Source organism: Augochlora pura, chromosome 11 (assembly GCF_028453695.1).
Source record: "Augochlora pura isolate Apur16 chromosome 11, APUR_v2.2.1, whole genome shotgun sequence".
Classification (NCBI taxonomy): Eukaryota; Metazoa; Arthropoda; class Insecta; order Hymenoptera; family Halictidae; genus Augochlora; species Augochlora pura.
Genome location: NC_135782.1, coordinates 19079044 through 19106958, shown reverse-complemented (window position 1 = coordinate 19106958; position 27915 = coordinate 19079044). Strand labels below are relative to the sequence as shown.

General features: G+C 42.1%; 4 protein-coding genes, 1 long non-coding RNA gene and 1 other non-coding gene across 7 annotated transcripts; 3 read left to right on the top strand and 3 right to left on the bottom strand.

Moving 5' to 3' along the window:
* Positions 1–65: 65 nt before the first annotated feature.
* Had1 (beta Hydroxy acid dehydrogenase 1) lies at positions 66–1879 on the top strand. Its single transcript, XM_078194202.1, has 6 exons — positions 66–218; positions 611–798; positions 870–1078; positions 1159–1316; positions 1392–1534; positions 1608–1879. The coding sequence occupies exons 1-6, from the start codon at positions 181–183 to the stop codon at positions 1820–1822; spliced, it is 951 nt and encodes a 316-aa protein (XP_078050328.1). The 5' UTR covers positions 66–180; the 3' UTR covers positions 1823–1879.
* Rpl24 (ribosomal protein L24) lies at positions 1847–3337 on the bottom strand. The gene is made up of 5 exons (XM_078194206.1): positions 3212–3337; positions 3009–3084; positions 2786–2871; positions 2545–2706; positions 1847–2269 (listed from the first exon to the last, which is right to left on the bottom strand). Exons 1-5 carry the CDS (start codon positions 3214–3216, stop codon positions 2134–2136), a joined length of 465 nt encoding a protein of 154 aa, XP_078050332.1. The 5' UTR covers positions 3217–3337; the 3' UTR covers positions 1847–2133.
* On the bottom strand, positions 2341–2468 carry LOC144477407 (small nucleolar RNA SNORA79). The gene has a single exon (XR_013495192.1). It is a non-coding gene; the product is annotated as a small nucleolar RNA SNORA79 (small nucleolar RNA).
* Positions 3338–3834: 497 nt separating the features above from the next.
* Positions 3835–7311, top strand: LOC144476885 (ATP-dependent RNA helicase DDX54). Its single transcript, XM_078194200.1, has 11 exons — positions 3835–4386; positions 4452–4828; positions 4907–5222; positions 5303–5513; positions 5581–5807; positions 5882–6073; positions 6148–6283; positions 6350–6542; positions 6599–6737; positions 6812–6962; positions 7052–7311. Exons 1-11 carry the CDS (start codon positions 4192–4194, stop codon positions 7234–7236), a joined length of 2322 nt encoding a protein of 773 aa, XP_078050326.1. The 5' UTR covers positions 3835–4191; the 3' UTR covers positions 7237–7311.
* Positions 7312–7418: 107 nt separating this feature from the next.
* On the bottom strand, positions 7419–15499 carry LOC144476891 (uncharacterized). The gene is made up of 3 exons (XR_013495093.1): positions 14094–15499; positions 10647–14012; positions 7419–10555 (listed from the first exon to the last, which is right to left on the bottom strand). It is a non-coding gene; the product is annotated as an uncharacterized LOC144476891 (long non-coding RNA).
* On the top strand, positions 15499–27648 carry Fwd (phosphatidylinositol 4-kinase beta fwd). Of its 2 annotated transcripts, none has more exons than XM_078194198.1 (12): positions 15499–16357; positions 19450–19693; positions 21988–22916; positions 23252–23369; positions 23470–23604; positions 23737–23903; positions 23984–24114; positions 24248–24478; positions 24552–24866; positions 24970–25346; positions 25439–25911; positions 25986–27648. In XM_078194198.1, exons 2-12 carry the CDS (start codon positions 19512–19514, stop codon positions 26171–26173), a joined length of 3246 nt encoding a protein of 1081 aa, XP_078050324.1. In that variant the 5' UTR covers positions 15499–16357; positions 19450–19511; the 3' UTR covers positions 26174–27648. The 2 variants fall into 2 exon arrangements, with proteins under 2 accessions (XP_078050324.1, XP_078050323.1); XM_078194197.1 differs by having other exon boundaries at positions 15499–16862.
* Positions 27649–27915: the final 267 nt, after the last annotated feature.

The following is a 27915-nucleotide window of genomic DNA, read 5'->3' as shown; positions in this document are numbered from 1 at the left end:
GTTGATTAGAGATAGTTGGACAAAGACAACAACGTGAAGTAGAATATGTAGTGGGGTAAAATCTGATGCTTATATATATATGCATTAGAAGGTAGAGTTACATAGCATTCAATAGTGTCAGACACAGCATTATACATCAGTCGCGTTTGGTTCCTTAGTGATTTAATTGCTTCACACAGAATGTCGGTTAAGAACGAGAAAGTTGGCATTATTGGAAGGTAAAAAAACTTCGCTAAACGAAAGAAAATCGACAGTCGATTTCTTTATATTTCAATTATTTAATTCTAATCATCTATCTTATTCATCATTTGTCAAGCGCTACCGCGCACGGTTTCTATTGGATATTATTCATTGAAAAGTATGCTTGTGCAATTATATTAAATGCAAGCTAAAGTTTTGATTTGTTTTGAGTTTAAAGCTTTATTCGAGGAACAATTTACTAACGATAACTTGGAGTAGTTTATCAAAGATAAGATACGTAGCTACAAAAAAGTTTAATGACAAACAGTGTGAAATTACATCACTCTATCTATTTTGAAATATCGTCGTACTCAACATTTTAATAAATTCTATTACGCGATGAAAATAATTGTTTGAATTTCTATTTCAGCGGCCTAATTGGTCGTAGCTGGGCTATGCTTTTTGCCAGCGTAGGATACGAAGTAATAATTTATGATATCGTAAAAGAGCAAATTACGAAGGCTCTCGAAGACGTGCAACAGCAATTGAAGCGTCTTGAAAGTAGTAAACTTTTAAGGGGTACACTTACCGCGGACCAACAATTTAAATTGATTAAAGGTTCACTTGTTATTTATACATATATCGCATTCAACTGATATTTAATTAAACGTTGATACATGAATGAACAGGATCATCCGATTTGGTCGAAACTGTAAAGGGGGCTAAGCTAATTCAAGAATGCGTACCTGAGAACCTACCATTGAAATTGAAGGTTTACGCCGAACTGGACAAAGTAGTCGACGATAAAGTAATTTTGTCCTCTTCTACGTCCACATTCCGTCCATCGTTATTTAGCGAGAAGCTAAAACATCGTGGACAAATAATTGTATCACACCCGGTATGTGTTCGAATCAAACAGGTAAAATTTGTCGGAAAAAATTAATGAATACTTGGGTGTTTTTGTTCTTATGAACATAGGTGAACCCCCCGTACTATGTACCGCTTGTTGAAATAGTTCCTGCACCATGGACGCTACCAGAGATCCCAGAAAAGACTAAAGCAATCATGACTGAAATTGGTCAGAAGCCTGTTGTATTTAGTAAAGAAATCGATGGATTTGCACTTAATCGTATACAGTATGAATATTTTAATATCAATCTCTTTTATAAAGATGATTTTACGTAGTTATCAGCGAAATTTCGTGCATTCAGATACGCAATTTTGAACGAAACATGGAGATTGGTGGCTGATGGTGTTCTAAACGTGAAAGATGTGGACACAGTTATGAGCGAGGGTCTCGGTATGAGATATGCCTTCCTTGGCGCTTTCGAAGCTGCTCATTTAAATGCTGAAGGTAAATTTTATCTTACAAAAGAAATAAAATTGCTGAACTTTCAAGATACTTTACAACTATCATATTTTTTTAGGAATGAAAAAATATTGCGAAACGTACAAGAACTCAATATACGATACCAGCATGACTTTTGGACCGACTCCCAGATTCGAAGGTGAAATGGCGGAGAAGATCAGCGAACAGTTGAATGAAATGTGCCCGTTAGATAAACTTCAAGAGAGAAGAGCTTGGCGAGATGAAGCACTGACTAAACTATCATTATTGAAAAAAGAACTGAATAATAAATAAATTATTTTAAAGATATGTACGATCTCGTTTAAAATAAAAATATTTTATTAAAATAAATGAAGAATCAAGTTCTTTTGGCGCCTATACATTATTTAACTTATAAATTCGATTTTCCTATTGTACAAAAATTTTGTTCTGAACGTAAGTACAGAGTATCTAGCGAAAGCGATTAGGAGCGACTAGGAAAATTTATTATTTCTCGTTTCTGCGTAATTTTTAACATTGTTCAGTTAATTATATATAGTGTGGTAAAAATTAAAAATTGAACTTTTTAAATATAAAGTTTATTTTATTTGTAATATGTTCAGAATTCAACGTTTTCCTCCAACACGTGGCGCTGATTTTTGGGTTACTTTTGCGGCTTTATGTTTGGGTACTGTCTTAGTTTTTAATGGTACAACTGCCTTCTTTGTTGCCTTGGCAGCTTTCTTCTGTTCCTTAGCAGCCCTGAAATCACAAAACGAATGAAATAAAGAATTTGAAAGCTACAAAGATTACAAAATGTATAACAAAATAAAATTTGTTTGAACCCGCAAAAACCAGACAGTGCGAATATAATCTAACAATTCTGGGTGAAGCAGTCCTCTTGATTTAAGACATTCTGAAATCTGACATATCATGAGATATGTCAGAGGAACAGATGTCTACAACAATAATCTTTTCATATGATAAGAAAACCCAATGAACGAACGAATACAGAGATAAAGAGAAGCTGTGCATACTTAATAGCCTGTTCTCTTTGGGCTTTACGGATCTCTGGTTTCATGTTACGTTTAGCCAAGATATCTGTAAGGGATGCACCAACAATGGCACGCTGGAACTTTTGAGTGCGTCTTGTCCTCTTCTTTGAATGTTCTTCTTCCTGACCTTTCTTGTGCTTCCGTCTAGAAATTACATTACATTGTGTAAATAACATTTACCAAGTGATACTCTTGAAATTTGGATAAACGAAAAATACTGTACCTGTAGAGTACTGTCCACGTAACTTTTCTAGGATTACGTTTCATTAAATGTGCAGACTCACATTTTGAATTTAGGAAAGTAAATGTCTGAAAACGTAACAGAGGTTAGCTTTCACACATGGGTAAAAACGAACTGAAAGTTCATTATCGTGAATTGCGAACAATTTGGTTGGCAAGAATATTATTTTACAGCAATAAACATGTAAAAACCATATTGTACTCACTTTTCCATCTACTTTGACCATGGTTTTACCATGGCCCGGGTATATTTTGTACCCACTGTACGCACAAAGCCCGATCCTAAAAAGATGCGCAACATATTTATTAACAAAACCTTAGCGATGCAACTATCTCTACGAAATGAAAACATTTCAAACGATTATACCACACTTGATGGATATGTATTTCTCTAAAAACGTTCACTTACTTCATGTTGAATTATGACGAAAAGATGGACGCGACAAAAATGGCCGATCCCCTCCACATTACGTACGCTCAAAACGTGAACTACATCCGTACTACTACTACACATTTATCTTCATCTCTAAGTAAGCATTTCGATCCCTACCGTTTTACCACATACCCAATCCGCAGCGTATTCTGTTTTAGCTGTCAATCGTCAGCCAATCAGGGGACGACAATTTTCTGTCGCTTGCTACGGTCAAGAGACCGGTTATCCCAGATCAAGGTTTTCGAATCTACAGGCTGGGTACTATGGATGTAGATGATAGCGCCTCTCATGGAGAAAATGTGAAGCTCCTTTCGATATCCGTATAGCGCCAATTAGTACAGTGGCAAAACGCTCAAATTACCAACAGTCGAATTTGGCCAACAGTTTGAGCGTTTTGCCACTGCACTAATTGGCGCTGTACGGACATCGAAAGGAGCTTCACATTTTCCCCACGAGAGGCGCCACAATCAACTATACATGTAAAATACGGGGTCGATTAAAAACATTAATTATGCCAAAATTAAGACATAAATACCTAAACCAAGGGTACCGAATTATTCAGGAGACTCTCTTGCATTAATATCAAGTGATAAAAAACAAATGACAACATTATGAAATATAATTAATAGTTAACTAAACTTTGATAAGCAAATATTTATATTTTGCAGTATTGTAATTTGCTTTTTTAATATGATATAGATTCATTAGATTCTCGTGAACGATCCTGTGCTCTTAGTTTATTGTCTTATGTCCTAATTTTGTCATAATTAATATTTTTCGACGACCTTGCATTGCATATATGATAGAGGTTTAGTTCGGTTGTCTGCCGCTATGTGGTTATAGTGTTTCAGTGACTGTTTTCGCCTCATGCTCATGTGCTCATGAGCCCATGTATTGAATGTTTTTTACGTTAGTCTGTTGCAGTACGTATTTTGTAATTATTACAAATTTGTAAAATGGAAGACACAAATATTGTGGGGTTTGCTGACCCTAAGGAAGGAACTGAAAGCGACGAAGAAGAAGAAATTACAAAAATTAAGAAAAATGCGTGTAAAAAGTCAGGAGGATTTCAGTCCATGGCTCTTAGTTATCCTGTATTAAAGGGAATATTAAAACGTGGTTACAAGATACCAACGCCTATTCAACGGAAGGTAAATGATTATGAAAACTTTATCGATAAACCGAAGATAAAATTTCACGGAATTATATTTTCCAGACGATTCCTTTAGCTTTGGAAGGCCGCGATGTAGTGGCTATGGCAAGAACTGGTAGTGGAAAAACTGCATGCTTTCTATTACCTCTACTCGAAAAATTAAAAGCAAGACAAGCAAAAGCTGGCGCGAGAGCTCTAATTTTATCACCAACTCGGGAGCTGGCATTACAAACATTAAAGTTCATAAAGGAAATAGGAAAATTTACAGGCTTGAAAGCCTCTATTATCTTGGGGGGTGATAGCATGGAAAATCAGTTCAGTGCAATTCATGGAAATCCTGATATATTGGTTGTTACTCCAGGAAGATTTCTGCACGTATGTGTTGAGATGGATTTACAATTGAACAGCATCGAATATGTAGTTTTTGATGAAGCTGATAGGTAAGAACAGTCTCTTTAGCCAGAGATATTTAATTCTTAAGAAGTAGCAAAATCTATATGTTGTACTTTGTATTATAGATTGTTTGAAATGGGTTTTGGGGAACAAATTCACGAAATTACAAACAGACTGCCAGAATCTCGTCAGACATTACTATTTTCTGCAACACTCCCTAAGATTCTGGTAGAATTTGCAAAAGCTGGATTATCTGATCCTGTCTTGGTGCGTTTAGATGTAGAAAGCAAAATACCAGAACAGTTGTCACTTTCGTTTATTGTATGCAGGCCAGAAGAAAAATTAGCAGTAATGTTATGTTTATTGAAAAACGTTATTAAAAGTGATTCTCAGACAGTAATATTTGCTGCCACACAACATCATGTAGAATATATTCACCAGGTATAAATATACTTTGTTTGGGTATGCTTTATATTACATATATTTTATTGTATACTACAGTGTTCTTATTTTATTATCAGGTTTTGGATAAAGCTGGAATTTCTAATACATTCATTTACTCGAACCTGGATCCATCAGCTAGAAAAATAAATACAGCCAAGTTTGAAACAAATAAAATTAAAGTTCTTGTGGTAACAGATGTAGCTGCTCGTGGTTTGGATATTCCACATTTAGATAATGTAATTAATTTCCATTTTCCGGCTAAATCGAAACTGTTTGTGCATAGAGTAGGTAAGTGAATAAATTATATATATTATGCTGCGGAATTTTTGTAAAGTATAAATTATTTTGTTAACAGGTCGTTGTGCACGTGCTGGCCGAACAGGAACAGCTTACAATATTGTAAGCTCGGATGAATATGCGTATCTCGTAGATTTACATCTTTTCCTTGGCCGTTCCCTGCACATCGTTTCAACATCCGGTTCCGTAGAGAACGCGGAGGGCGCTATAGGTAGAATGCCGCAAGATATGATAGAAGAAGAACTCGCTGGATTAATAAACTGGCATAATAGTTCCACGGATCTGGTACATAGTTTTGAAATAACAATAAATTAAAAATAAATGAACAGAATCAATAAATTAAGTATTTTTATTTGCAGCAAAATATGGAGAAAGTATGCGACAACGCGTATAAACAATATATCAGATCTCGGCCCGCAGCTTCTTCTGACAGTATTAAAAGGGTAAAGGAGTTGCACATTAGCGAAGCAGGCGTTATACCAGAATATTCTAATGTTTCTGCTAATACTAGGAATTTATTATCAAAGATTTTAAATTACAGACCGCAAGGAGTACGTATACGCATATGATTTCTATAGATCATTCAGTTATTAATTTACTAAATGCAAGTACTTGTTTGTGATAGACAATATTTGAAATTGGAGCAAAAGCATCCTCAACTGACTATCAAGTAATGAAAACGAAACGAACGTTTCATAAGGAAAACATTATGAATTTTCATAGAAAAGCGGAGGAATTGGAAGTTAAAAAGAATCTGGAAGGTATGTGCCTCAAAATATGTAAGAATGTATGAAGTTTTTAATGTAGTAAACACTTCGTTCGAACAGATCAGTCGAAAAAATTAACTCTCCCATCAAGTACAAACGAAGACATAAACTCGGCATTCAAATCTGTCGTGTTACCGAAGAAACGAAATATTGGTGATTTGTACAAACCCTCTAAGAAGAAAAAACGATCTACGGCTAAGGATGAGGAATTTTTTATCCCTTATTATGCTCCGGATAAGCATACCGAAGAAGGGTAGGAAAAACCTTACTCTTCCTCAAATCCATAAATTATATTCTTACTTTTTATAGATTGGCAGTTAACTCCTTTAATACCGAAGCGGATAAAGTTCAGATGGACTTAACCGCAGACAACGAGGAATCGCAACGCCTCCAGGCGCAAATTAAAAAATGGGATAGGAAAAAGAAGAAAATGGTCACCGTTAACAGCGTATGTACTTGCAATGCAATTCAACTGCAATCGGAAGATATTAAAAACTGTTTTTATGTTTCTTACTTTTCAAGGATCAGAAGATCAAGAAGATACGTACCGAATCTGGAGTCTGGATCCCTGCTACTTACAAATCTAATCGTTATTCAGCTTGGAAGGAGAAAACGAAAGCAGACGCCGCGAACGACGACGATAGCGAAGAAGAGTCTCCACAAATGAAAAAACGTAAGCGATAATAATGCTCGAAAAAATTTGATTTGTTGCTCGATTACATAATTTTGCACACAAAGTAAGACTTACTTTACTAATTTCAGTGGTGACTACCGCCAACACGCATTGGGCACGTCACAATCAGAAACTTAAAGAGAAACTTAAGGCAAACAAAGAACTTAAAAGGCCAGAGCAAATCCTGAAGGCACGCAAGTTGTTAGAACGGAAGAAAAACCGAAATGGTAAAAAAGGAAAAAAAAGTCAGAAGAACAGAGAGAGGAAACGATAAAACACGATTCTTAGATACTTTGTATAAACTCTCTAGAATATATTTTAAGACATAAATGACCATTATTTTTGATAACAGATGTTTCTGCCATCCTTTGGTCTTACTTACGTTTAACCAGTTGTTTAAAGAATTAATGTTTTATGTTAACAATCATAAAAATCCAGCGTCCCAAAGAAACGATAAAAAAACGAATCTGCGCATTTTGTATTCGTCACTGTCTCACCGTCACCGTCACCGTCACCGTCACCGTCACTGTCTCAGTCTCAGTCTTACCGTTTCACCGTCACCGTCACCATCTACGGATGACGAATAGGATCGAAGTTCTGCACTGCAGTTGTCTGCGTCGTTCCTCGAACGAGTGTCCTCGTTGGTCTTGCCTTTGGATCTTTCTGCAACATTTGCAAATTCGACTCTTTAGATATGTTTCTGTAAGATTGTATTACGTAGAAACGACTTCATTTGTTCATACATGCTGCTCATCGATAGATCGAGGTCATTGTGTTTAAGTACGAAAGAATGTTCGAAGGAAGAAAGTTATTTGTAACACTATTCGGTCGTATAGTGTACATACAAGTATAAAACAGTGTAGTGTATAAAACATAAGCCATAGATGAAAGCGCAAGGAATGGGCTTTGTTCGAGCCCTAACGAAGTTTTTCTACCGTTCATGCATCGTTGATTGCACGATTAAGAATGTAAGCTCTCTGATACACGGCAGAACGATCGAACATCTTAATATTGATAAGCGGTGAAAGTTTCCCGGTAGTAGAAAGTTTACAAAACGAATAATTAAATTTACATATTGGCTTTCGGAGAGGTAACGTGTGTTCGCTCGCGAATATAATTTGAACAATTCGTGCAATTGTAATGGAACATTGCTCATGGCTGCGCGACTACCCTTTCCCTCTGGAGCAATGTTCCAATTATTTCCAAATCCGGAATATTAATGCGAAATTGACAAACTATTTTTATTACGGCCGCCGTGCGTCGATGCACTTCGTAATAATGAATGTTTTGCCCTCGAGCACGCTCGGAATTCCGCGTACGAGAATAAACGCTTTGACTAGAAGTAACTTCGTGTTCGATACGTGATCCTATTACACAAGGTATACCGTGAAATTTTCTAGAACACGGACAAAAACAATTCCACCGGTGCAAGTAGTCGATCGTCGTCATCCCCTCCGGATCAATTACCCCTAAAATCGATTTACAGCGGTTAATTGAATCTCGAACAAGCGTCGAAAGAGTTATTGTAGAATACGACGGAAAGATCTGTGCGCGTGAAACGCAAGGCACAAAGACGATTTCCGCGGTCTAACGCCAATAAATTAGGGGTAGTATTTGTTCATCATTTGGCAATCGTGTCGTTGGTCGTTAACGTTCAAGTAATTTGTAGTTGGCGGCGAGTCGATCGGTGCACAGTTATCAGCAGCCTGTGGCGGCTTGCTGGAATGAATGGGACCGTCGGTCGTGCTCGTGCAGTCTGCAACGCGACCGTGTGCAATTCGCGTTCATGCATACAATATGTGTCATCTCGGCTTGTCGTTGGTAGACTGTCGCTCGTGGTGTCCGTCTCTTTCTCGATTACGAGTTACGAGCGGACCGTACCTAACACACAGGACGCAGCACGCAGCACACACAACCCGCTGAAACCGCGTTAGCGTTCTATGAATGAACGCACGTGCATCATATTATTGACCGAGGCACGTACGTTAAAAGTCGAAAAGGGACGGCCAGAGGAAGAGAGAGATAGAGATAGAGAGAGACGCGAAAAGGAAATACAGTACTGGAAAATCTACAGGCCGTATGATCCTCTGTTCACAGACTGTTTTTAGCGCCAGTTGTCGCGCGTAATTTTACGTACGACATTTTCAAGTAAGTATCTGAAATGATAGTTCTTAAGTTCAAAAGTTTGGATCTGCTCGATATCGCAATAATAAATACGAATTCATCGCATATCAGAGTCTCGCTGCATTGATATGTAATAATTCTTCAACCACGAGAAAGAGAGAGAGGGGGAATCACAAAACTTTTCCTCGTCTTCGACCTCGGATAACAATCAAGGATTTCTCATGCGAACAATGGAGCCGATAGGCAGCTCCGAATCGATCGCAGATAATCGACGATTATTTAAAAAAAAAACGAGATGTCGAAACGTTTCGTAGGTTTTTGATTATCATGTAGACACGACGCAGTTTTTTCGGTGTCCTTATCAGCCCTGTCATTCGATCGCATTCTGTGTGCTTTGTCAACGATCCCGCTTATCTCGATGGTATAACAAGAACCGTACTCAAACGATAATTCGTGAGACACCGAACGAATTTTTCACGGCACCGAAAAACATTTCGTTTCAATTTGGACTCGAGGACTACGTTTATCGGACGATTAAAAAGGGCACTCGAGGAATTGGCTTTAAAGATAAATTTCAATCTCGTCACGACACCGAATTTCTCGAGAAAACCATGTCTGTGGGAACGAACGGGAAATTCGATATCCGTATAGCGTAACGTTATCCCGGTTGCTCTGTTTATGTCACACGCTACGCCGAACTGCATATCTCGAGATTGGATGGTGTTGCGCAAAAAATCTCCAATTCAACCGTAACCTGCGTAACCCTGATATCGGACGAGTTGCTTTTGCAATCAGTTTTCAAATACGCGCAGGTAACAAAGGTAGAACACGTTTTGGAAACGTTCGTACCTTCGCGTATGCTACAGCAAAGGGCAACGTGCATTCGTGGGAGTTTTCCAACAAAGATATACATACTATTTCTATTTTTCCATTTGTTTCGTTCGAGGCTCGATTCGCAGGAATATTTTTTAGCAGAGACGCAAAGCAATCGATGCGAAAATCGTTAAAGCGAGACAGAAATTGACGAGTGATTCCCCGAAGATCTGACGCGAACGAAGCGAAGGGAACGCGAAGAATTGCTGAAGCGGTCGAGGAGCTTTCAGAAAAAACTGTGAGAATAAAATTGTAGATATCCGTGACGACCGCGTCGAACGGAAAGTGTCCCAGAACAGGGTTCATCGTTTAGCTTCGAGTGGCGCGAATTCCAGGTCGTTCGTGCTCTCGACTCTCGACTCGCTCTCGAGTAACAGCGCGAAGAACGCGGGGATTAAGAGAGGTATCAGAGTTGGCTCTTATTCAATTAATCGTCTCGTCTCCCGCCCATATGGCCGGCTCGCATCAGTAAGCAGTTGGAAGAATGTGCCTGGAATGCGGGTGTTATTAGTTACAATTTGAACGTGCGCTCCGTCATCTTCTATTGTAGATTTATCTGGCATCTGCCTTGCTAATGAATAACAATGCCGTGGAAACTGGAAATGAAAGAAACACATTCCGTTGAGGCCTGCTATACAGGAATTATCTTTAAAACGTAGTCTCAAGGATGCACCGTCTATTACTTACGTAAATGTGGTTTTAAGACCCGACTCCAATCAGAAATTGCTATTCCGTAATTTGAAATAGCTATCAACAGATTCGAAGTTTGCGAGAATTTCGTTTGTCAGAATTTTATATTTTGTAGTACCTTTAGCATCCCTTGGGATAGCAGCCCTGGCAACGTTGTTCAACGGACAAGCCGGACCCTGCCTCTACTACGGTCTACATATGTATACCGCTCAGTCTCCGGTTCATTCATTCCTTTTTTTTTACGCTTACTATTTCATTACTCCCTTAGCGCCCGTACGCCGTTCTCCGTTTCTCTTCTCTTTGTATTCTCGTCGCAACTCCAATTGTATTCCCGATCTGCGATGCTGCCAGTGATCAGGAGAACAGTCCCACTATTATTCCAAGTGTAATTCGTGTTAACGATTCTCCCTCTCCGTGTTTTTCTTCGGCGTAACCACGATACGTTGTCTTTGGACCGTGTAATTCTGTGCAAAAATCATTTATCTCGATTACAGATATTTAAATAGAAATTGTCTTTCACTTTTAATATGGATACTTATTTTTTTATTGCTTTTAGTGTTTCGATTGAGTTTCACACGTTTCCCCGTTTTGTCGATCCTCGTGAAAATGCGTAGCAATTCGAGAGAGAAAGACTGGGAGAGTGAGGAAGAGAGAGAGAATCCGACCTTCTCCCCCAAAACGATTTTAGCCCGGCAGCGAACATCTGCACCTACGAGCGCATGTAGCCAACCCTCCGACCGAAAATAGAAACTATTATGATGGAGCATCTGCACCGCAAGTAGAACGAGGAGGAGAAATCTTAGCAAAACATGGGATCAACTGTGTGTCGACTGCCAACGTCGAGGAAACTTGGACAACTTATCGCGTGTGTAGAAATTGTCTGCGGCTTGCACGCGCGAAATTGAAGCCAGTCATGTACACCCTGCGACAATACTGTGCACATACATATGTGTGTACTTCTGCTGACGTAACGAGTAAACTGCGGATCTTTGTGCGAAATAAACGCTTTCTTTATCGGTTGCGTCATAGAAAATTTCCGTGAACGATGGGGTACCGGGAAAACTAAATTTTACGATACAAACCAGCGTGCACACGAGGATCTAGGCTCTCTGATTCGTCGGCGAATCTAGGCTATCGGCACCAGCAGTAAAATGGTACAATAAAATAATAGGGACCAAAGAAGATCAGTTTTATTTATATCGCAGACCGTGTACCAACGATCAGGTAGGACAAGCTGGGCACCATTCGCGTCTACGACCCATTCACGGACGGGACTTTATCGGCAAGGTCAACCGCAACGGGAGAACGTACGGGAGAGACCGCCTGCGATAAGAGGGCGCGAAGAAAAAGTTGGTTGCGAGTAGTTAGCACTCGAGGTGCTGCAAGCCGCAAGCACAATCGACACGTAATCAACGCTATTGCGAACTCGAACGGGAACGCGTGCGGCTAAGCCAGAGGAACGATGAATCATTGAAAACTCGAACGGTTACGTAAAGAAAAAAGACCGGAATGGGACGGAAATTATTAGGCTTCTTAAAACTGCGCCGTTTGCCAGTCTCGGAAAGAAAACGAACGAAAACATGTCCGTTTAATTTGCAGCTGGTTACATAAGATCGTGAACGCGCGAATGTCGTGGCCGGAATGCGAAGCGAAACGTTTCTTTTTGCCGATCCGTCACCGTCGGGACTGCGGTTTCTCTCTGTGGCCCGAATCGAATCGGCGGCGACTAAATTCTGTGGAACGAGAAACCTCCTGATTCTAATTGGCGAGCCGCAGAAGGTGAAGGTTACGAGCCACGACACGCAAGATTCAACGTGTCGTGACGCCGTCGTCGCCGTCGTCGCGGTGTGTCGACATCATCGAACACGGAAACAGGGGCACGGTCATCGATATGGATTTATCGGTCTCTTCAAAGTTCAAACGTTTCTGCGAGAGGTCGACTAACCAATGCGACGCGACACCTTGGACGCGTTGTTCGTTGGTAGGGGTCGACGCACTTTTAGGGGACCGAGAGAGGAATCAAGTCGTGGCAACGTATGTTGGTTTTATGACGAGAACATGGATATCTAAAATCATCGTTCGAATCCAAACGAGTCGCAATTCCTTAAATCGCTTCGACATTTTAAATTGTTCCCAAACGTGGGATTATATTTTTCCGAATAACACGACCGCAAAATCCTTCACAGGCTTAAAAAAAAACAAGCCGACGGTGAGCGGTATCGACAAATGCACCGACAACACGCGAGACGATCGTTATGAGCACCGCTGCTAAGGTGATTGCGTATCATCATTGGGTGTGGGTATATACCGTATGCCGTATGGCCACTACGTGCATGTGCATACGATACGTATGTATGCGTGTCTCGCGACGACGTACGTCGTAAGCTGTACGACACCATGAGGCGCCATACATAGAAAAAGGGGAATAGGGATGGGAGAAGAGTCGTGTTGCCGTTCGAATATCCCGTTTCTCCAACAGTTTCCAGTATGCACCCGATGACGCTTCGCAATGTCGATCGCAATTTTATTCGAAGAGAGACCGCGAGTCTTTATTCGAATAAAACAGAAACTTGACGATTCTGAGATCTCGAAAGATCGATATCGAGTGGTTTCCAGATGCCGATTGACACATTTCGATTATTTCGGTATGGAACTGTTTGCGCGTGAAAATTGCGCTATTTCGCGACCTTTCGGGCTACTTAGCTACCGACAGACTCGCTTCCAGTGACTAATTCTTCGGGGAAGACCCACAGATGCAAACGAACGGAGCTTCGGCTCTTCTCGATGTTTCCCTGCTCGATTGATCGCAGTTCCAACAGCGTCTTGTCTTGGATTTCCCAGTGATTCTCTCGACGAACAATCGATTACGCGATAGAGATTAACCAGACTTGTAATTATAATTGTAGTTATAGTTATCATCCTTGCGATAAACCACGAGTTTGCGGAGTTCTGTTGCGACGCTGGTGGGCGTCGCGCCAATATCGCGCGCAAGGTTTATGCCAGCACTAACAATAAACGATTTCATTTTCATCCGAAACAAACACTTGCCCCCTTCCATTTATTATTATCGTTTCCCGTAGGTCGGTTGTTTTACGATCTTTCACCTTTCTATACCTTTCCTTCCTCTTCTTTCCCACTCTTCTTAAACTCTTTTTAAATAATAATCGTTGTCGTTGTTAAACACGTGTGCTATTCATTTTTGAAGCAAAAGATGGCTTGCGTCGAGAAATTTCGGCACACCATTGGACCTTTGCAGTCGATAATTGAGCAGTATGTAATTTGAATGAGTCACCGCGGGAGACCACACTATCGATTGCATTGCTGCCGACAGATTTTTCTATGCAACCTCGAAGCCTTGGTTTCCTGCTCAAAACTTAAAAGATGAACAAAAGAAGAAATTCAATATCGATTGAAATTTAAATATAAGCAAATATCGGTAATTACCACCGCATAATTGAACTCGAAACTCTGCACGAAACATCTAAAGGAACGGTTCCATTATTATTCGCTGCGGGTACATTGGATAACGTTTTTAATGCATCTGGTTCGCTCGAGCCTGGCATACCAAACGCATGAGACGCGAAACAGACTCGTAACGTGGAGAGGTCGAGAGTAATCGGAGGAAGTATGTATACAGCTCGAGTCAGCATCGGCTTGTCATTGATACGTCGGAACGACGGAAGTCTCGGGCCTCGAGCGAACAATGAGTAGTACACTCTCGCTCGATGACCGCAACCATGCAACCCGCAACGATGCGATGCGACGCGACGCGATGCATGGGAACAAGCCAAAGCGGCGATCGTGAAAAGATTATTATTCTACAATTCGCAAACCAATGAAAATCGCCCATTGTCGACGACAGTCGGGCGCGTTTATGCAGGCTGTTCGCTTTTGAGCGCAGTTAGAAAGCGTATAAAATTACAGGAAGCCATCGACTATGCGCTTTTACCCCAAGATTCACGGGCATTCGGTCTGTTGCAAAAGAATAGTTACATGAAAAGAACGCGTTCGAGAATGTTTTAGATCTAACGGGAACGTCTTCAGCGTTCGTCATCGCGCGAATGCGAATAGGTTTCCATTTAATTCTGGATCGTTCCGAAGTCCGCGCTCGTCTGTAATCGGCCTGTAATTATCGTGCACGTGGATACCAGAACGCGGCGATTGTTTGATGTCGCACGACGTCACATTACATATAATACCTTGATCGCACGCGCGTCAACGATAGGACACGCGCCATGCCTCGATTTACAAATTGGGAAAATCGGGGATAAGATAACTTTCTTCTTCCTTCTCTTCTTTGTTTCCTTGGCAGAGACTCGTGGATCGTAAATTCTGAAGCGGAGATCGTCTTTTTTTGACATTCTCATTGTCTCAGGATATCGGGACTATGTAGTACCGGACAAGAAGTTGCGCGAACAAAGAAAATATGTAGGTTAAGCGACAGTTTGAAATACAATATAACATACATACGTCATCCTCATATTTGTGCTCAGGTTTACGTAGAATTGGTATGCAGATACGTATGTGCCGTATAAATTCCTAATCGTTCTAACACTGGTCTCCAGATTGGTGCATCGAGTTCAGCTGCACTTACGGTTGTACGACCTTTCCCATTCGAGCAGTCGAGTCAAGGCAGCCGCTACGCTGCCAACCTAATCTAAGACCAAGAGACCAGTCCAGTCGTTTGCTAAACGTCGGTCGAGAAACAAACGGGCAGAGTTCATCTTCGACCTATCGTTCTTTCTATTTCTTCCAGTTTTCCATTATCCCATTATCCTATGATTCGGCACGCGTGCACGCGACCTTTCCTTTACATTTCACATGACAGAAGCTAAAGGAGAAAGGTGCCCGCCGGAGCAGGTCCGCCAGAGGCTCCGATTTACATTCCATCGTTATCGCGGTTCGGTTTTCGTGACACTGACAGCTCGCAGTTCGCAACAACAAAGTGCGTCGATGTAAATAATAGCAAAGCGCTGATACTGATAGTCTGAATCGTATGAGACGCGATACGATGCAATATCGAATCAACGCACATGCTGCCGCTGCCACGCACATGCCTATGACGTACAGAGTACAGGCGTGCAGTGACGACATTCGAGAAGAAAAATTTGAAACCGATTCTCCCATTCGCGTTGAATCCAAGTCCGAATTTAACGAACACGGAACCACTTATACTCCAGGTTCCGCAAATTCTCAAACATGACGTCGAAATGTTATTCGTCGGTAAATTTGCTTAAAATTCAGGTAAATTGTACAGTTTAAAATAGCCACCTCCGATTTCATCGACTCTGATACATGTTGTCAGGGTTATCGTTTCCAACAACTTTTTACCATAGGTGCAACACGTTTATTCGCCAAATCCAAGCGCAAACATTTATTTTCGTTGAAATCGGAGGTGGCTCCTTTAAACTGCACGCGCGTTTACCAAACGATATCGTGAGAATGTAAAGTGTACGTTAGTTGGTCGAATCGAGAGAATGGACTATGTACAGAGAAAACAGTCCGAGGCTGCTGGAACGTGTAAAAAGATCAAGATCCGCTGTTAAAGTTCGGGGCCCTCGCGCAGCGTGGTACAGCACTGATCAATGGCCGCCTGGACTTTGCATCCGTTCTGTTGGCAGCAGTGCGCATAGTAGTATTCAGTGCGTCGTGCGAAAAGCAGTGGAGCTTGGCGAGGTCGCCTTTTGCGTTGACACAGAGATTTTTTGGTACGTGTTTTCGATCTTGTTCCGTGGCCGAGGGAATCCTGTTTATCGATGTACTCGTGTCGGTTCCATCTTGGTGCAGTCTAATGAAAGTGACGAAGTGTGACTCTGTGCGCGAACGTGCAGGGCGTAGCCAGTCATTGTGGAAAATCGCGTGAAAACGAGGGACGACAAGGCGGTGCGTGACAGTCGGAATCTGCCATTGGAAAGGATATCTTGTTATCTTTATCACACTAGTGGCATTTTGCGAACTCGCTGGTCTCGCTGCATCATCGTCATCGCTATCGTTGTTCTCCTCCCTCCCTTTCTCTCTCTCTCTCTCTCTCCCTTTCATTCTCTGTCTCTCTTTCTCTCTCTCTGATTTTTCCCTACCTCTTTTTCTTTAGCGTCTTATTCCGTAACACCCTACCCATCCGTGCCACTCTGTACGCGCTGTAGTGGCAAAAGCGAGGAACGTCCACGCATGGTGCAGTTCCGATCGCAACAAAGTTACGAATTTAAGTACGAGGTAAGAGTTATTGACAATCCGTACGGCTCTTATTGGCAATGTGCTCGCGTTCGTCTGCGAAGGGATTCCCCGAGTCCGATTGATTTTATCGGCCGGGAATATGTAACAAGGGTGAGGCATAATATCTATGGGGGTGTGGATTCCATTGGCTGCCGCGGTAGTGCTTGGTTTCTGTGCTTCTGGCACACCCATCGCTGCGCCGACGGCTGGCCACCGTGTGAGTTCAAGCCGAGCGGAAGGACGAGTCTCTCTCTCTCTCTCTCTCTTCTCTCCTCTCCTCTCTTCTCTTCTCTTCTCTTCTCCCCCACCCTCCCGAGTTCAAAGAGGGAGAGTAAAAAGCCGGCATACCGCAGCCTTAGACTTCGCTCCATTTTCCACCTTTATTGAATTATTCCTCTCCCGGGGATTTCACTCGAGGCCGGGCCCGCGTCTAGCGGACGATTAATCTCGCGGGAAAGGAAGACGTTCCTCGCGATTTCGGTTGCGATAATAGTGAAACAATTCCGTCTAGAAAGTGATCATCTTCAACCCTTGCCGAACTACAACCGGGTCATTTTGTCGCGCCTACCGGAACATGTACCGAGAAGCGTCTTGTGCGGTGAATTTCTTGAAAATACGGCCAGAAATGAGACTAGTTTATCGGTTAAAAAGCCGGGAAACCCGCCGTTTAACGGCTTTGTCCCGAATTGCGCTTATTTGCCTTCGGTTGCGAGAGAAGCTTGGAAAAGTAATGTGTTTTTGCTAGTTTTTTTAGGAAACGCGACATTCGCATATTCTTTCTAATTATTCAAAATGGCTGCATCCAGACGATGATTTTTGAATGCGTTGTAAAGGACGAAAATGCCTTCCATTTAAATGTCGGTCGGCCGTGGTTCTCGAGACGTCAAGAAATACCGATGCGTGTTTAGTACCCGTCGGTCACCGCGACGTACATATACAATAGTGTAGGAACAGAAGATGAGCGACGGCTGCTAGCTCGTGTATACACACTGCCGCGACATGTACGTATGCTCGGAGTTAACGCAGTAATAGCAACAGTTTTTTGCAAATATTTCTAGAAAAAAAAGTTATCAGAATATCGTCCTCTATAACATACTTGAAAATTGTCGATATCTTATCTTATGCTTCTTGCCAAAAAATTACCAAAAGCACATTACTTTACCAATTTTTTTTCAATTTGTATTTGTTTTTCATGATAAAATGAAAGAACCGAAGAAAAATAGGCGCTCTCAAGGTCATCGTATAAGGTGGTTGTTCCCTTCGGTTGCACATTCGTCAGAAATTGTTCGCGGGAAACCCTTTGCGACAGGCCTTTTTCCAGAGTAACCAAATCTTTAGCCGGTTGAGGGATCGAGAGAGGGTGGTCTACCGTTTTCCTCGAAATCGGAAAATGAAGAGGGACGAGGTCGGGTGAAACGCATGACGGATCGTGTAGAATCGTGCGTGGTCCCATGAACAGGCAACTAAATTCTGACTTACGCTTTGTTCGGGTTGGCATAGGCATTCGACTTTCTCGTACCTAGTACAGCACGAGTTTCACGCTCCTGTCACGGTGCCACCTTGCCTTGCCTCGCCTCCCCTCGCCTCGCCTCGCCTTGCCTTGCCTTCTTGGTCATCGTCCCGCGTTGCAAGATGATTCTTTCTATGAAATTTCGGATCGAAAACCCACCCCGCTTTCATGCCCGGTCGCTGATTTATTGTCAGCATTATCGGCTCAACAACGCCGACGCAAGAACGCTGTTTCGCTGCTCGTCGCTGAGATAATGAGTTATGGAATTTTTGATGTCGCCGCGCACCTTTGATACACGCGGTTGTAAACTATAAGCCCGGACTGATTCCCAACATTTTCGATGTTTGTAGAGCCAGGACGCTCGTTGTTGCGAACCAGTTTTCATCCGGACGTTTGCGTCACGAGCAAAATTCAATCGTAACGCGTTCTCGAGTGTGGCACGATTCGCTCTTTACATACAATGTGTTACTTAATGCTCTTGTTGGCGTATTGGTTGGCGTATCGCCGTATCGCCGTATTGCCGAGTCTGATGGATCATTGTTACATTCGTTCGACGAACCGTGCGGTTAAATGGCACTGATACGAATCGGGACTGCAAACAAAGTAGGATCTTATCTATTTTATCCAAGCGTTCCAAGTATTTGAACTGTAAAAGAATAGTTTAAGACAATTTGGTAATATTGTAGTATATTGTCCGATGATTCATGAATGACCGCTTGCTAAAAATAATGTTCGAGTCATATTTGATGCAAACATTGAAATTTCTGGGAAATTAATAGGAAACACCGGTTTTCACAATACTGGTCGCAGCAACCAGCAACTTTCTACTTATTAGTAATGCTTAGATGTACATGTAAGACATTAGTTGGAACGGAAGGTTTTCCGCCATATTGCATTTTTAATAAATGCCCAACGTTGTTAATATCTCGTTCGACTTATCGGCGATCGTCTCGATGCGGTTTTTCGGAATCCGTACCGTTTCGTTTAGCCGATAACGTTGTTTGTTGCCGCGCTTAAGCTCTCGATTTTCTCTTTCCTACTATATCGTCTCGATCGTCCTTCTTTTGTCGTCCGTAGGTGAACGATCAACATGAACAGCAGATGACTGTTGGCCGAGCTGTTGCTCGTTCGAGTTTAATATGAGTGAAGTAGTGGCTGTTACACCCAGTGGTGGACCAACACGCCAGGAAAGCGTGGCACACGTCAAACGGCATAAATTAGCCAGCTGTAATGTTCCTCTTGTCCACGGACGGACGAATCCGCCGATCAACAACCGTAACAGGCTGACCACCCATCAACGAAATCACAGTTTGGACTTTAGGTATGTAACGAATAGTCGCGACCACGCTCCGCGCTTCCGGAGGACGTTTATTATAGACGCAGATAGCTGCTCGCAATCAGTTTTTCATCCCCGCTATCATCCGTATGTGGTATAGTCCGCGCTATTATCTTTGCCTGGCAAGACTCGTATACGTACATGCACGCGTACACGCATACGTGTATATACATATGTAACACGTGTGTGTACGCATAGAACCGATACGGGGACACACCACCTTAACTTGTCGATGACACGGAACACGAACGATAATCTCTTCGCAGCAGATTTTTGTCTAAAGGAACGGATATAGAAACAAGCTCGGGGTTAGTCGACGGAAACGCTGTATAGTTGACATAAAAATAGTAGGTCACGGAGATTTGAACTCATAATTAAACCTCCTGCCCACGCAGTAGCTGTCTGTCGCAGTTATACCCATTCCATTGGCCACTGGCTAACGACTCTCGTATCCCTTAAATGCCAGCTACTCGTAACAGAATACGTACGTATGTCTCGCGGAGCTTTGAATTTCGTTGGGAAGCAATTTTTGTTTAGCTTATCGCGGACATGTGGAATTATTGTTTATATATACAAACTAGCACAATATTCCACTTATGAACATACGATACGCAAGGGAAACTGCATTCGTTGCATGCGTCGTGTCATCGCATCGAGTGTGGTTATTATTATTTGTAGAGTCACCCTGTATACGTACATAGTAGCTCAATATTCTGCAGCACAACGAGCCACGTTCTAGCACAGGCCTTCTCTACAGTAGAGCATGAATCTGCATTGACTCCAATAAAGTCCACGGCGATTCAGCTTGCGATATCGGATCGATAATCCCACGGACTTACGGATTTTCGTTTTATCAAATGTTTTTATTTAACGCGAACCCAACGATACGATAAACGTTTCATTTAAAAATAATTCCATTCGATATTTGTCACGTTTTGTTTCGGTACAAAGAGTTCGGACCTCTGCGTGGGATGTCGGTCGATCCGATCTCAGACCGTCTGTCTTTATTTTCTTTCCCTTCTTTGTATTCAAATCTCGAGTGTACACGCATAATATGTTATTTCAGGTTACAATCGTTACTACAATAGTTGCAGTAAAAATTAGAGAACAATAATAACTAGTAATACTAATCACCCTTAAAGTTTCATTCTTATTTTTCGCTTCCCTCCATTTACGCCGACTTTGTTTCATCCGTTTCGTTCGCGGATCTCATGCTGCTTGCTCGCACGTTCAACTGTTCCCTTGAAACGTACGGTTTCATCCGTTTTTCGCGTTTACACGCGCGCAGGTTCGCTCGCTCGCTTTCTAGAGTCTTCAACAAAACAGACAAATGGTCTGAATGCATCGGCTGTTGAAGCAATTTTAAACTTCAATAGGTATAATGAATACATTGAGACCGGCGTGATAAAGGAGGAGTACGTGTATCTCCTAGCTGCTCGTCAACGCGCTACAACGAACGGCGACATTGTTGCGATTAAGCGAAATGTGCAAGCAAGATCAGAGCAAATGGTTGACTAATTTCCGTGACAATATTCGCTGTTGTAGGATACGCTATGGCCGACAAATACGATACACCTTTTTAGCCATGTCCATGAAATACAATACGTAAAGTAAACTTTATTTCTCGGAGATACCTTTGCTCTGTGTCGCGGAAATACCTGAATATCGTTGCGAACATGCGGGTAGAAACCATACTTGGACACGTTTCCATTCGATTAGGAGACGCAGAGAAAGTAACTTATCCTGAAATAATTTGATATTTATTATATCAAACCATCCCACCATTGGGGCTAGCTCCTTTTTAGTTGAAGGTTTTTTCCTTTTAGAATTGGACGAATTGAATGTGACGCGATCTGTTAAAAAAAAAAATCGAGTCGTACATGGAATTGTAACTTGCTCGCGATAATGGTGTACCGACCGGAATGCATCTCCGCCTCTCGTTTTCCGTGGCCGAATCCTTCGGGAAGAACGTCCTGGTTCGTTAAGAAAGCGATGCGGTACGACTTCTGGTTTGTCATACTTTAAGATTCCCAACTTTCTAAACACGTGACAACGTGTATGCGTCGTGTGTCGGATTTCCGCGCAACTATTAGTCCAAGCACCACGGTCTAAAACATTGTCCGAGTCTGTTTCCCAATTCAATTTTCTTCGACCTGGTAGATTTGAACCCGACGAATGTATATCGGTGGAGGAATTGAAATCCGTGAAAATAAGCTGTCGTTAATGAGTGTCCACGGTGAATTTGCGGACATTGGTGAAACGTTGTTGGTTGTTTGCAGGTCAATGGGTATTCTGCTGCCGCCCGTTCCGCAGGCGAGCGCGACGACGCTGACGCACCACCACAGAAATCGAAGTCTCGATTCCGCGCTGCAGCGTATCCCGGAAGTGGACGTGACACCGAGCCCGGAATGCGAGACGACGCCCGCCCCGGTAGCTAAGGCCGTGGTGCCGGCCTGCAAGGTGCGCAGCCGGGAACGCGAGGACCTAGCCAGCCTGGGCTCCGATGACTCGGGTATCCTGTGCGGCTCGGACAGCGGGTCCAGCGACGCGACCAACGCGGCGACCAGGGAGTCGAGCGTCGACCACCTTCACAGCCGCGAGAGCCTGGACTCGTCGCTGTCGCAGCCGGGCGACATGGACGGCGTGGACGTCGTCGACGGCGAGGAGAACGGTTGCCGTGTGACGTCGGTGTCGGTGCCCGTGTCGTTGTCGGTGCCAGTGTCGCCGGTGGAACTGGTGCATTTAAGTGAACCTCCGTCGAAAAGAGGCGGACATGGGAACCGTGGCGAACACGAGAACGTGGACGCGAACGCGATCAGTGAGAGCACGCAGGAACCGCAGTCCGGTAGCGGGCTCAAGGAGCTCGAGGCACACGATTGCCAGCGCGGGGAACTCTGTACCAAAGTGCCGGTGACGATCGACGAGCAGGACTTCCAGAATCCGCTGGAGGTCCTGCCGGTGAACGATAAACAGTGCGAGCTAGCCGGCGCGGCTATAACTTTGTGTTGCGGGACGACCGTGCAGTCCGAAGCGAACGAGGCGGCCGTTAAAAAGCAGCACGGTGTTGTTTGTCGGAGACAAGAGACGGTGCAGCCGAAACCATCCGAGGGTTGTCTGCTCAGACTATTCGAGAGCCAGATCTTCGACATGTCGATGGCGATATCTTATCTTTTCAATTCTAAGGAGCCTGGCGTCCAGAGCTACCTTGGTAAGCCTTCGTTCCGTAGTACTTGAGTAAGGCGAAGGAAATATCATTGTAGATACGGGGATGAGACTGAGTGGAAGGGTGAACATCTATCTACGATGCTTTCCGTTAAGAGCATCTAATGTACGATGGTTGTTCAACTTTGACTTTGCGTTACTATTTCCGTTCCGACGGTATACTAGTATTTAGTACTGAGCCATGCATACAGTAACGCGGACGTATCTATGGCCGGCGACTTTTAACAATATTTGCTTCTGTTCCATTTTATTGTACAGAGACAAACGCAAGCAAAAACGTTCGTTTCGCAAGCAATGCATTATTATTTAATCATTTTCCAGGGAACAAGATGTTTAGTTTCCCAGATCCTGATGTGGACTTCTATCTGCCACAACTGGTTGTAATGTATATACAACTACACGATGTTACAGAAGTCCTGTATCCATATCTTGTCCATAGGTAAGGATACGAACATTCTACAAAATCGATAACGATACTCTGAAACGTGTACACCACGAAGCTATGGAAAATCCATTCATGCAAATTTCTTATCCGTCAGGTGTAGACAGTCAGCGGACTTTTCTTTGAAATGTGCCTGGCTATTAGACGCGTATAGTTCCGATGCTCATTTGCCATCCAAGAAGAAGTCTCATGGGACCAAATTAAAAAATCTGATTCTCTCGGACGAACTCAGGTAAAACCAAAACGTAAACTAGACCGCACTAAACTACGCTAAACTGCACTATACATATAATTCGCGACCAATACGAGACTGTAAAAATATTCTACGCACGATGTATGCTGAATCTTATGTACGCAACAACAGGCCGAAAGGAAGTGAGCATAGGAAGCACCGTGTAGCTGGTTTGCAGACACCGACCCCACCGTCGTTAACTACAATGCAAAGCATTACGTCTCCTAATAAAAAGACACACCAAAGATCTCAGTCGGATGCCACTGGATTATTTCAAACGTTACGTCGTAGCCATTCCGGTACATAAGACACGTCCACTTATATACGTCTCGTTGTATTTTTATATCGTATCATTAGATGACTGGCTATTTTTTTCAAGGTACAATAAATAAAGTAAGCCTTGGGGACCTGAGCTCTGGTCGAGCATTTGACAATGGTTGTACCTGTTTTTATTCCTGCCAGGGTGTGGTAAACGATTTACGAGGACAGAAGACCGACTGCTTTTGCAATGTAACACAACTTGATCTTTCCTAAATAATTTTACCGTTATCCGAATCCAAGATACGAGAAAGAGAGATAGAGAGAAAGAGAGAGGGAGAGAAAGAGAGAGAGATTCAGATATTCTTAATTTTTATATTCTCAGGCACCACGTCTTGCTCCAGAACTCGAATTCATACAAGCGTTAATAACAATTGGCAAATTGCTTGGAACTATTCCAACAAAGGAAAGTAAAACTGTTCAATTAATAGCGGAGCTTAATACTCTCAACTTGAATCTCCCTGCAAGGGTGTGGCTTCCTTTGCACAGTTCAGTACCACATCATATCGTACGAGTGCCACCGCAATACGCTGCTGTCCTAAATAGTAAAGATAAGGTGAACAACCATAAAATAGCCTTAGTCGTATTCCAACTAACATCTCGCTAACATTATCGTTTATGGCACGCAGGCACCATACATAATTTACGTCGAAGTGTTAGAAGTAGAAGATATATATACATCACCTGTGCCGACGAAGATAGTGGGGCATTCGTTGAGGCACACGAAATCTGAGGAAAACTTAACCGGAGGCGAACAGTCCACTGTAATTGCTTCACCAGACATATCCACCGCGGAAATACAACAAAACATGCCACCGATTAAGCAAACGCCGGTTAAAAATACTTCCCCATACTCGGTCAGAAGCACGGACATGGCATTTACATTCCCGGATGACGATCCCAACGATTGTTGGAGTCAAGAAGACGATGAAATCACTCAACAGGTAGTGCATGTTGTCACAGTCGATCGTGTACTACGCGATCTCGGTAAAAGGCTAGCCGGGGAATAAATTAATTGATAACGACTTCGTTTTTTATTTTGCACAGTATTTGCAACTCCGTAAGCCTAAAGATAGAGACACGATATCCCAATTAAGTCAAGAGTCGTCGGATAGTAAAGAACCAATATTTGTACCTGGTGATATAAAGCGACGGTTGAGTGAGATGGCCGCTGCGCCTAGCGCAACTTTCAATCATGATCCAGAAGATCCGTCGGCTGCCGTGTTGAAAGAACCATGGGAATTGAAGCAACATCGCATAAGGGCTTCCAGTCCGTACGGTCACCTCGCATCCTGGAAACTTCTTGCCGTTATTGTTAAGTGCGGAGATGACCTTAGGCAGGAGCTACTTGCCTCGCAATTACTTTCAATGCTCCAAAGAATCTGGCAAGAAGAACAAATACCTCTTTGGGTGCGACCGTATAAGTAAGCCTCCGTTCGATTATTCTTACCGCCATGCGTATCTTGAACCACGTAATTGTAAGGTTAGTTGTTACATGCTGGTTTTTACTTTACAGAATTTTATGCTTGTCTAATGACAGTGGTTTAATCGAACCAATCTTGAATACTGTGTCGCTACATCAAGTAAAGAAACAGTGCCAATTAACGCTCGTACAATACTTTGAACGAGAATTCGGCCCACCCACATCCGACACATTTATCACCGCACAAAGGAATTTCATTCAAAGTTGCGCGGCATATTGTCTTGTCTGCTATTTGATTCAGGTTAAAGATCGTCACAATGGAAATATTCTCCTTCATAGCGATGGTCATCTAATACACATAGATTTCGGATTTATTCTGTCGACCTCGCCGAGGAATCTGGGATTTGAGACTAGCCCGTTTAAATTGACACCAGAATTCGTGGAGGTGATGGGCGGAAGTCAGTCTAAACAGTTTCAAGAATTCAAAACGCTGATTCTGCAAGGTTTAATCGCGGCACGGAAACACATGGAGAAGATTGTTAACCTTGTCGAGATTATGTTATCAGGTAAGATTTTTCTAATAATATGTAAGAGTTCTAATGAAGAGGATCATCTAAAACAAAACTATTAATTTTGGCAGGATCACAACTTCCGTGCTTCCGTAGTGGCGGGGCAGCGACTGTTCAAGGATTGAAGAACAGATTCCATCTAACGTTGACAGAGGATCAATTACGCCGGCACGTGGAGGACTTAGTCGAAGCTAGTATCCATTCATGGTCAACTAAATTGTACGATCGGTACCAATATTTCGCAAATGGCACCCTTTAATAATAACATCAATTTTTTGTCTTTGTGTGAGAAAAAGAGTGATTTCTACGAGCGAAAGAGTGAGAGAGAGAGGGGGGGGGGGGGGGGGGTTTATTTGAGTTTAATAATACGTGGTACTTCTTCCATGAAAGATATAAAACTTTGTAGCATTCCGTAAGCACAAATTATCTCTGAATCGAATTATTTGATGGCGGTGCAGATAGTGATCGAGATACATAGGAAAATGCTATCTAAGATTATAGATTTATTCCGAATAGGAAATAGGCTGATTTCGATAGATTAATTTTACTCGCTCTTAAATTATTCCTTAGTTTCTTGATGAAAGGGTTGAGTGAAGTCTTTTAATGAAAGTTAGGAAGAAAGCTGCAAGAATGCCATGCTCGTCGATGATTGAAAACGATTTGCAAACGATTCGCAGAAAATTTGAATGCCTTGCTACGCCCGTGAATAGTAGCGACCGAAACAGGGAATAATTTATGAAATTTTTATTGTTACGTTAAGCAATATCGAGTATGTATAATTGATTTTGTTGTATACGTTCAAATGACTATGTATGCCTTATTGGCAAACTGCGAGTTAACTATCGTCGGTGCAGACTTCGTGACATTGACTGAATGTTGGACTGCTAGAATCGTTATAGCCTATAACAGCGTAATTTGTTAAAGGTGCCTTATTTGTAGAGAAAATGGCGGAACGATCGAATCCGAAGTCAGTGAAGTGAATACGTGCGTTGATCTACCAAGAGAAAAAAAAAAAGAAACTGATCTATTACGAAAAGGACAATCTATAATTTGTACATAAAAATACATTACGTGAACTTTTGTCGAAATCCATTCGTAGTTAATTTTCGGCAATAACCGATCCCACCACAGTAATAGTGATCGAACAATCACACGGTGTTTTAAGATTCTGTGCGAAGAATCTCCGAATGGAAGAAGCGTGCGAAACTGGCTCAGATATTAGCAGGAGACGAATACTCAAAATATTTCCTACTTTATAGATTAATACTATTATAAATACATTTAATTGTAACGATACGCTATAAGAAGTAATTATTATTAGTAAAAGTCTAAGGATCACAATTTGAAAGTTTTTACATGTTCTTATTACATGCATACAACATTAATAGTCATAAAGCGATATCTTAGTTGTGTGAAGATAGTTATTTAATGGTATTTCTGCGTTAAATATACGTTCGTTTAAATAAGTAAATTATAAAAGTGAAGAAGTATTGTATATACAGTGACAAATTTTATCACTTATCGGTTTAAGATTCGATTGAGAATGAATGTACGAAGCAAAATCAAAGTCACCATAAGCCAGCCCATGTATGGAAATTGGGCCGTCTGACTTCCAAGTGTCTTAAATTCTCTTTCTTCTGTCTCATAACCGTCTCATGAATAGAAAGGCGGATCAGAGATTCAGAATAATTGATATTGCATAACGCTCAATAAACTTTGCATTTTAATACCATACATTTACGTAACACACTCGTTGCACCGATTTCTGTTGACTATTCTGTGCAATTCTCCTACTTGTCATAAATAATTGTAACTGTTATTCAAAGATGAGAACAGTTCGTTGATTTCGTATAATAAATTTCACCTTTTCTGTACTACAGATCCAAGTGCTAATATCTCTGATTTGCCTGATTCTTTCGCCTCCACTTATGAGCTACTGATAATATCAATTATTAAATAAACATGAAATCCAATCAAACCTATTTTTGATTGATATACCCA

Bases quoted from the DNA above. Each gene is read 5' to 3' on its own strand.
- Had1 (XM_078194202.1), top strand. From the start codon at position 181: ATGTCGGTTAAGAACGAGAAAGTTGGCATTATTGGAAG. The intron at 799-869 runs GTTCACTTGTTA...ATGAATGAACAG, and splicing joins ACAATTTAAATTGATTAAAG to GATCATCCGATTTGGTCGAA. The intron at 1,317-1,391 runs GTATGAATATTT...TCGTGCATTCAG, and splicing joins TTTGCACTTAATCGTATACA to ATACGCAATTTTGAACGAAA.
- Rpl24 (XM_078194206.1), bottom strand. The intron at 2,872-3,008 runs GTGAGTACAATA...TTACGTTTTCAG, and splicing joins TGGTCAAAGTAGATGGAAAA to ACATTTACTTTCCTAAATTC. The intron at 2,270-2,544 runs GTATGCACAGCT...TTGTGATTTCAG, and splicing joins CAAAGAGAACAGGCTATTAA to GGCTGCTAAGGAACAGAAGA.
- LOC144476885 (XM_078194200.1), top strand. From the start codon at position 4,192: ATGGAAGACACAAATATTGTGGGGTTTGCTGACCCTAAGGAAGGAACT. The intron at 5,223-5,302 runs GTATAAATATAC...TTTTATTATCAG, and splicing joins ATGTAGAATATATTCACCAG to GTTTTGGATAAAGCTGGAAT. The intron at 6,074-6,147 runs GTACGTATACGC...TGTTTGTGATAG, and splicing joins TAAATTACAGACCGCAAGGA to ACAATATTTGAAATTGGAGC.
- Fwd (XM_078194198.1), top strand. From the start codon at position 19,512: ATGAGTGAAGTAGTGGCTGTTACACCCAGTGGTGGACCAACACGCCAG. The intron at 23,605-23,736 runs GTAAAACCAAAA...ACGCAACAACAG, and splicing joins ATTCTCTCGGACGAACTCAG to GCCGAAAGGAAGTGAGCATA. The intron at 25,347-25,438 runs GTAAGCCTCCGT...TTTACTTTACAG, and splicing joins CTTTGGGTGCGACCGTATAA to AATTTTATGCTTGTCTAATG.